The sequence below is a fragment of the Chrysochloris asiatica genome, unplaced genomic scaffold, assembly GCF_000296735.1.
Source record: "Chrysochloris asiatica unplaced genomic scaffold, ChrAsi1.0 scaffold00557, whole genome shotgun sequence".
In the NCBI taxonomy this organism is placed as follows: Eukaryota; Metazoa; Chordata; class Mammalia; order Afrosoricida; family Chrysochloridae; genus Chrysochloris; species Chrysochloris asiatica.
The window spans coordinates 445,687-455,542 of record NW_006409075.1 but is presented as its reverse complement, the minus strand read 5'-3'; the positions used below and the strand labels follow the sequence as shown (position 1 = coordinate 455,542).

The 9,856-nt window shown below is 39.6% G+C and overlaps 1 protein-coding gene across 1 annotated transcript in view; it reads left to right on the top strand.

The window, feature by feature from the left end:
• Positions 1-9,856, top strand: part of DUSP11 (dual specificity phosphatase 11 (RNA/RNP complex 1-interacting)) — a 55,889-nt gene that overhangs the window by 6,959 nt on the left and 39,074 nt on the right. The window contains exons 3-4 of the mRNA XM_006877700.1: positions 2,282-2,413; positions 9,320-9,443. Of these exons, the coding sequence (XP_006877762.1) occupies positions 2,282-2,413; positions 9,320-9,443 (256 nt within the window). The remainder of the gene's footprint in view (positions 1-2,281; positions 2,414-9,319; positions 9,444-9,856) is intronic.

Genomic DNA, 9,856 nt, shown 5'->3' with positions numbered 1-9,856 from the left:
TGTAAGTCTTCCAACCTTCTAAATATTCCTTTATATGTGGTTCAGAGTTCTGGGACCATCCCCTGAGCCTGCTTGGTCCTATATTCTGTGTTGTTTCCGGCAGAGCTCGTCATTGCACTTCCAACCGACCCGCCATCTTGTTTGTTCTCCTAAATTTACTTTTTAAAGCTACTCACTTGCAGTATTTCTGTTAACAGCAGTACTTGCAAACTAAGGCAGTACCATGGTGTTGTTGGTGGTGGTTATGTGTCGTGGAGTCAGTTTCTGACTCATAGTGACCCTGTGTAGGGTTCCAAAGCTGTAAATTTTTGCAGGAGCAGAAAGCCTCATCTTTCTCCTGAGAAACTGCTGGTAGTTTCTAACTTATAACCTTGGGGTTAGGAGCCTAACTTCTACCAGAGCTCCTTAAGTCATTCTCTTAAAGGGATTATGAAGATACATAATTGCTTCCAGTACGTCACTGCTCAGAGAGTAGAGCTGTTGTGAGTGCCATGGAGTCAGTTCTAACTTATAGCCAGTGACTCATGGGGCCTCTGAGGTTTTCAATCTTGGCAGGAGCAGAAAGCCTCTGTCTTCTCCCTCAAAGCTTCTGGCAGGCTATTGCTGCGGATCTTGTGGTTTGCAGTCCAGTACTTGTTGTTGTTAAATGCTGTTGAGTCGATTCCGATTCATAGTGACCCTGAACAGGGTTTCCGAGGCTGTAAATCTTTACAGGAGCAGAAAGCCTCATCTTTCTCCTGCGGAACAGCTGGTAGTTTCAAACTGCTGATCCTGAGGTTGCCAGCCTGATTCATAACCACTATGTTACATTTGGCAGTGAAGTGTGGGCCTGTTTGTGTGTCTTAAATGGGAGTCACTCAAGAAAAAGTAGCCTCACTATGGCAGTCACTTTTCAAGCATGCTGGATTGTAGAGTGTTGTTGCTAAGTGTCACCGAGTCAATTCTGACTCAGTGACCCTGGATAGGGTTTCTGAATAGCAGCGGGTGAGCTTGAACCATCAACCTTGCAGATCAAACTGACTTTGCAGTCCAGCCCACAGTACTGCACCAGGACTCCTGAGATGTAGAGTAGGATGTGGTGTCAATTGAATGCTATGGCGGTAAATACTACAAGAATTCAGAGGAGGGAGAATTGATCACGCAGCCAGGGATAATTGAAGAGGCTTCCTAAGGATGATGACTTGAAGTACGTATTTAAAGTGAAATAGTGTTCAAATTGAGGCACCCTCATGTTGCTGTGGTTAAAACGCTCAGCTGCTAACTGAAAGTCAGTGATTCAAACCCACTAGCCACTCCATGGGAGACGTGTGACAATCTGCTTCTGAAATGTTACAGCTTTGGAGACACTATCAAGCACATCTCTGTCCTATGAAGTCGCTAAGAGAATCAACTGGACAGCAACAAATTTGGTTTTTTTGGTATTGTTCACGTACACAGAGATGATAATTGATCCATCAACATCAAGTCTTTATAAGGAATGGACCAGAGAAGATTGTATGCCTTGCGTTATGTGGCATATTCAACTTCATAAATCTGTCAAATATTCCTAATTTAGTTTATAAAGTTAGCATTATTTTAGTAGTAGAGATTTTTGAGTGAAGCTGATTCTAAAACACATAGAATAATAAATATACTTTGAAAAATAAAGTTAATTGACAGGGTATCTAACTCTAGTAGATATTAAACCATATTAAAATTATGTTGCTAGCACTTGAATAGCTAACCATATCAATGGTACAGGATACAGAGTCTTGAAATATGTCAGTTTTTTAAAGAATTTAGTGAAAGAAGCAATTCTTCATATATGCAGACATTCAGGAAGTATTTATAAGCACTAACTATCAGGTACTCTGTTGGAGCTGGAGACACAGTGGTGAACAAAATCAATATGGTTCCTGCCTTTTGGGAATTTACTGTTGGGTTGGAAGACCAATGTGAAATAAATACATAGAAGCGAGCTTGTTTTCTTCCCTTTGATCTCTCGGAAAAGTATTATGATATAGCTTGCAAGGTCCAGAAGAGTTAGGACTTTTCTTTGAATCTCATTGTATATTAACATTATGTTGTGTTGTTGAGTGCCGTCTTGTCAGTTCCGACCCATGGCAACCCTGTATAGGGTTCCGAGGAACAGCTGGTGAGCTTAGAACTGCAGTTGACCTTGTGGTTCAAACGACTTTGCAGTCCAGTCCATTAATCCACAGTGCCACACCAGGTCTTAAATAAATGGCTGATGGAATATCTAATTTTAAGTACACATTTCTTGTTTCTTTCTCTCTGACAGAGTTTTGAAGGGAATCTTGCGCCCGAAGAATGTTTTTCCCCTTTGGATCTGTTTAACAAAATCCAAGAACAAAATGAAGAACTTGGACTGATTATTGATTTAACATATACACAACGTTATTATAACCAAGAGGTAAATGGAATCCTTAATTGAAAAGAGGTGGAAGGGTACCTAACATTCTTGAAGAGATTTGTTACTCTAATCATTTATAACCCTTTAGTTGACATTTTGAAGGAGCCCTGGTGGCACTGTAGGATAAGCACTAAACTACTAGACTACAAGGTGGGCAGTTGAAACCTACCAGCTGCTCCATGGGAGAAAGATGAGGCTCTCTGTTCCTGTAAAGATTTGTTGTTGTTAAGTGTCATCAGGTCGGTTCCAACTCATAGTGGCCCGGGTTTCTGAGGAGAAGTTGGTGGGTTTGAACTGCTAGTCTTGTAGTTCACAGTCCCGTGCTGATCCTACAACGCTACTGTAAAGATTTACAGCCTCAGAAACCTGTGTAGTATTACTCTGAGTCAGAATCGACTCGATGGCAGTGATTTTGGTTTGGTTTGAGTTGCCATCGAATGGTAATGTGAAGCTGGCCTCCTTTCATGATTTGTTGTTTTTAAGTGCCTTTGAGTTGGTTCTGACTCATAGTGACCCTGTGTAAGGTTTCTGAGGATCAGCTAGTGGATTTCTGAGGAGCAGCTAGTAGAACTATTAACATGTTTCTAATTGCCATTTACAAATAAAATTGAAGATACGAATTGAATTATAATTGGCAGTAGAGTCTATATGTGTGCCTGTGTAGGATAAGCACTCAACTACAAGGTTGGCTTGAACTGTAAGGTCAGCAATTCAAATCCACCAGCCGCTCTTCGGAAACCCTATACAGAGTCGATATGAGTCAGAACCAAGTCCATGGCACTTAGCAACAACACAACAGTAAACTTCCCTAATCTGTATTCTGAAAATGAAAGCATTTTAGTAAGAATAGTAGTGACCTGAGAGGAAACAAAGGAATATCCATTATATTTTTTGCACTTGTTTCAAACAGTTGTCTGAACATGTGTAAGCATCATGATAGAAGACAGTTTTTTTTCTCTTCCTATCCTGATACCTGTTTATTAGAAGTGAACTTGTTTTCTTAATACAGAGGTTTATTATTTTGTTGGACTCCTAGTGTGGTGCTGTGGGTTAATGCACTGGACTGCAAAATTGGCAAACCACAAAGTTGGCAGTTCAAGCTCACCAGGCGCTCCTTGGAAACCCTATATAGAGTCACTATGGGTCAGAACCGACTCAAAGGCACTTAACAACAAAAACAGTATATGTTTTGGTGGCCCCTTGCATGTGACATATCAGCAGAAACAAATTATCCTTTTCAGATCAGTTCCATGGTCTTTAGAAACAATAATGTTTAATTAAATAATGTTTGTTACATTATTTATTTATAAATATTGTTAACAAACAATAGTTTGTTAATACATGTACAACAGTTTGCCTTTTAAAAAGCACTTTTACACACATTAACTTGGTTAATTCTCACAACTGTTCTGTGCTGATGAAGTGGTTGTGGTGGTGGTGGTATGCCATGCCTGCATAGGGTGTCCGAGACTGTAAATCTTTACGGGAACAGAAAGCCTTATCTTTCTCCTGGGAACCTCTGGTAATTTTGAACTGCTGTCCTTGAGATTAGCAGCCCAACTCGTAACCACTACCCTACCAGAGTTCCTTTGCTGATGAAATAGTATTAAAATCTCTGATTGGATGCTTACTAAGCTCAGAGGATTTGTTGTTGTTGTTAAGTGTCATCAAGTCAGTTTTGACTCATAGCAACCCTTTATAGGGTTTCTCAGGAGCACTTAGGTTGACTGAACCGCCGATTCAGTTGCGGTTCAAACTGATCTTGCAGTCCAGTGCATTAAACCACAGTGCTACCAGGACTCAAAGGGTTGTTATTGTTGTTGTTAAGTGCCTTCAAGTTGATTCCGACCCATAGCAACCCTGTATAGGGTTTACAAGGAGCAGCTGGTGAGCTTGAACCACTGACCTTGTGGTTCAAATGACTTTGCAGTCTGACACATTAGCCCACAGCACCACACCAGGACTCAAAGGGTAGATTATTGTAATTAGCAGTTTTACAGATGATGAGACTAAGACTCAGAAAAGGAAGAATTCAAAGTTGAACTCAGCTCTTGTTTTAAAAAGTATTAGCATAAATTTTAAATAAGTATAATACTTTTGAGTGTTAATGAACTCATCACCCATCATCCATCATCAGTATTTATTAGCTCACAGTAATTTTATTTCATCTGTACTGTACAGTTTTACACCAGTCCATATACTTTTGTGGGGGAGGAGCTCAGGGAGTTTAACCCAAAACTTTTTATTGTGAATTGAGTGAAGGTTTATAGAGCAGATCATCGGTTCCACATTGAACAAATCATGCACTTTGCTTAAGTACATGCCTGCGGTCCCTTCCATGTACCAACAGCCAACAGCAATCACCCCTATTCACCTATTATACTCCTCCCTGTGTCTCCTGCCACCTCAGTCTAGTGTCTGCTTTGTCACCCCTATCAACATGTGTCCGCCCTCCAGCCCTTGAACAGCTCTCCCTCCCACTCCCCCCCCCACGATCATATATTGTTTACCTTTTTTTGTTGTTTGAATAGTTATGTATTTGTTCACAGTTTCAAAGTAACAGTGGCGCACACCCTTCCCACCTCCCATCCCAAACCCTTCACTGATATTGAGTCTCTGTCTTGAGGCAGAAAGTTTTTTTGTTTTGTTTTTCAGTTTTTATTGTGTACTGAGTGATAGTTTACATGGGAGAATATCGGCTTTACACCATCGTTTCATTGTAGTGATTACAATCTCCTTCATGCATCATCATTCAACAGTGTTTGCTTCTATTCCCTCTATTTTGGGGGGTTTTCTTTTGCGGGGGTGTACACAAAAACACTCAGGAATATAAAATAATGTAAACAACTAAAGGGCACATTCTGCAGGCCTGCCTTCTGGCCGCCAGTTCTCAGTCCCTCTTTGCCATGAATCCAGAGTCCTCAGGTGCTCCCTCTCTCCATGTCCCCATCTAAACCTCCATCTTTGGTGGTGCTGCTTCTCTGGATAAGGTCCCACATTCCACTTGTGCGCTTCTTCCTTGATCGTCCTAGGATCCTTTGTTTTTGTTACAAAACTTCTACCTTTACAGTCTTGAGACATAAAGTTTTGAATATGCTTCTATGATTCTTCTTTTGCTTGGGTATCAGGGGCCGCTGTAGCTCACCCAGGTTGTAGTTCACCCAGGGCGTGGCTTTTAAATCTTTGGGAACAGAAAGCCTTTCGGAGTTGCTGGCAGGCTGGCTCTCATCTTTGTTGTAGAGGGCCCATGTAGTGTGTCTGCCCAGTCCACCGTCTTGCCCAAAGTCCCTCCATTCCATGGAATTTTAAGAAAAAAATCTAGTTGTATATCTAGATTTTGCTGATTGCATTCCCATGTGTTGTTAGCATATTTCTCAGACCTTTTTCTTTGTAAATTTGAAATTGAACCTAGATGTTGATCAGAATCAGTTTTTAGGGTTTGTTTATTGTCTTTTGCTTTTATCAATGTAATAACCTTCTATGTGGAAAATGGAGCCCTGGTGGTACTATAGGATAAGTACTGACCTTACTAACTACAAGGTCAGCAGTTCAAACCCACCAGCCACTCTGCAGGAGAAAGATGAGACTTTCTACTCTTGTAAAGATTTAGAGCCTTAGAAACCCTGTCTAGAGTTAGTTACTGTGAGTCAGAATCCACTCGATGGCAACGAGTTTGTTTTTTTCAGTTTAGAAAAGACACTGTTTTAGCAATGGGTACAGAACAGTCACCATTACTGTTTTGGTTCTGTCATTCTAGTCAGGGAGAGAGATAATAAGAAAATACAGAGGCCGGTAGATGGTGGTAAGTACTTTTAAGATAGTAAAGAAGGATCAAGGAATTTGGGGATGGGGAGTGGTCAGTTATGGCCTCTCTGTCATTTGAATAGAGCCTTAAAGAGCGCTTCAGAGGTGACTGTGTTTTCTCATCAGGAAGTAAACAATGAATGACTCTTGGTGATATTTGTAGTCATTGAACAGTGCTGAAACCCATTAATGTATTTAGGGCTGTGAAAGATGGCGAATTCTAGCATTGTATTTTCATTTATTAGCTGGCTGGCTCTGTGGGTTAATGTGCTGGACTGTAAACTTGGTGTAAACCCCAGGATCAGCAGTTCAAGCTCAGCAGCTGCTCCTTGGGAGCCCGATATAGTGTTGCTATGGGTCGGAGTTGAATTGACGGCACTTAACAACAACAGCTTCTTTAAAGAGAATCTTCCCATCTTCAACAATGTGGTTGCCCAGTTTTATAGTATGTCCTGGATGGTACATACAGTTAAGTGGTTAGCTACTAGTTGAAAGGTTGGTGGTTCAAACCTACCCAGAGACATTTCAGAAAACAGGATTGGTAATCTGCATCTGAAAGGTTACAGCCTAGAAAACACCTTGGAGCAATTCTTTTCTGCACACATGGGGTCACCATGAGTCAGACTCAATTTCAACTAGCAATAACAACAAATAATTTGTATGAGAAAAATATGGTTCCTTTCCCTGGAAATTTTCATGATTCAAGAGAGTGAATTGGTTCACTTAAATTCTCTAATGGTGATCAATTCTGTGTTATTTTATCCTACTTGTTTTTAGTATCAGTAAAGCTAGGCATTTTAATCCATCACAGTTACTATTCTTACTTCTAATATGATAATGGATTATCAGTAATAATGTTATGAATAATATTCACAGTATTCATTATTACTCATTAAAACTTGGACATCTCAATGCATTGCAGTTATTATTCTTAGAAAGGCTCAAACAGCCCTATTTTTGGCAAGTGGGAGCTCCTCACTGGCTTCTGAGTGCTGTTGACATGACTCCGGTAATAATCTATCACTTTTCAAAATTTTGGCTATTTATATTGAAAAACGTGATTCAGGATTATCTTGTACAGTTTCTACCCCAGTTCTGATATCAACCATTTCTCCAAGGAACCTTGCTTTCTTTTGGCATAAGTGGTATTTAGAGATTACAGTCTGAATGTATTGTTCTTCTTAAGTATTGTTAAGTGGGCTTAGACTCATAGTGACCATGTATAGAGTTTCTGAGGAGTTGCTGGGGGATTTGAACCTCTGACATTGTGCTTAGCAGTCCAGTGCTTATCCTACAGTGTTACACCTAGAAGGGTTTTAATTGCTAGTAAACCAACATTGTTTCTTTTCCTTTTTTTTTTTTTTTTTAACTTTTCATTGAGAATTGAATAAAGATTTACAGACAGGTTTTACATTCAACAAATCATACACTGTTTCCTTTCAATGATTGAATCCGCTCTGTGTAACAACAATTGAATCCCCTCGTTCAAACTCTTATATACATTCAAATAGCCTCATTCAAACTCTTATATATGTCTGTATATACATATACATATATATTGGAGTCCTGGTGTGGTGTTGTGGATTAATGTGCTGAACTGCCAAGTCACTTCGCACCACAAGGTTGGCGGTTCAACCTCACCAGCTGCTCCTATATGTTGTTGTTAAGTGCCATCAAGTTGGTTCCAACCCATAGCGACCCTGTATAGAGAGGGTTTCTGAGGAGCGGCAGTGAGCTTGAACTGCTGACCTTGCGGTTCAAAGTGACTTTGCAGTTCAGCACATTAACCCACAGCACCCCAACAGGACTCCATATATTTATATATCCCACACTTCCTCCCTTACTCATTCAGCCTTTGTCTCTGCCCATGAACAACACTTGTTCCACAGTTGTGGATATATCCCTGTGTCTTCACCTGTCTTCATCATTCTTCTGCCAACCTCTCTCTTGTATATTGCCTTCCCTGTCAACTGAGTTAACATGTATCTATCTATCCTCTAGCCAGTGAATTACTCTCCCTTCCCTCCCACCCATGGTAACCATCAAAGAATGTTTCTTCTTGATTTTTTTACATTAGTAGTTTCATACAATATTTGTCCTTTAGTGATTGATTTATTTCACTCAGCATAATGTATGGGTCGGACCCGACTCGATGGCACTTAACAACAACAACAACAACAATGTCCTCCAGATTCATTCATGTTATGAGGTATTTTCACAGATTTGTTATTCTTCAACGTTGTGTAGTATTCCATTGAATTATGTACCAAAGTTTGTTTATCCACTCTTCCATTGTTGGGCATTTAGGCTGTCTATTTTCGCTATTTGGAAATTGTGCTGCAATGGACATCGGTGTGCATATGTCTATCTGCTTGTTTCCTGGCTCTTAGTTCTTGTAGCTATATACCAAGTAGAGGGATTGCTGGATCATACAGTATTTCTATTTCCAAATGTCTGAGGAAGTGCCCATACTGTTTTCCACAATGGCCAGACCATTTTACAATGTCAGAGGGTCCCAGCAACATTGTTTCTTTCAGTCGACAAAGCTGGGATGGAATGGGGAGAGGCACAGAATAAACACACAAACACAACTATAGATATTTTTGTTGTAAAATACATCGTGGGTTTATACTGTTAACTTTCCATTTACATTCAAGACTAAAAGATTTTCACTTAACCAGCTTATTTCTGTATCTGCTTTCTGCCATTCCAATAATACTACTCTTGAGCAGTGCCTGTAACATACTGTCTCACAGTTCAAATCCAGTTCTTCTGACTCATAACTATTCTACTTCAATCACATCACCTTTATGAAGGCACTAGTCTGTGAAATCTAAACTAGCAAGTGGAATTATTTGTATTATTTAGAATTATATATGCATTAATCCACATGTACTTTGCTTTAGACCTATTGATTTTGGTGTCAGTGAAAATTAAGCAATATTGCCTCATTGAAGCAGCTTTGGAAAAAAATGGCTCTTTGATCAAAATTACTCACATACTAAAATTTTTATAATCTGCTGATTTATATTCTGGCTCTAATTAATCTTTAAATCTTTCTCTACAATGAAATAATATATATTTTCCTTGTTTTCTTTATAGGATTTACCAGAAACGATTCCTTACTTAAAACTTTTTACAGTTGGGCATCAAGTACCTGATGATGATACAATTTATAAATTCAAATGCGCTGTGAATGGGTTTCTGAGAGAAAATGCAGATAATGGTGAGTGTTTTGTTCCTTTACCTAAACTTAGATACTCATTTTGAATGGCATTGGAGATTTTTCATAGTTTGCCCCTACGCTGGTTGTGTTTGATAATGTTCAGATGAAAATGTCAGATGGTGTTAATAGGGTAAGGAGTCTTTTTCTGTTGATAGTCCAAGTAAACAATTAGTTTAAAAAGTGGTTTTTATGAGAAATGTGAAGTGAACTAGTTCACTCGTCTCTTGAAAGTAATTTCAATAGACAGTCTGACTGATTACTACAAGAATAAGCAAGTTGTGCGCCCAGTAGACATCAAGGCAACTGGTAGGTTCCCCGCAGGGCAAACCCCCTTCCAAGACTAAGTCTCTATGGGAATACACACTGACTGGTGACCACGTTCGTCACTGATAAGGGGAAGTGAGAGAAAAACA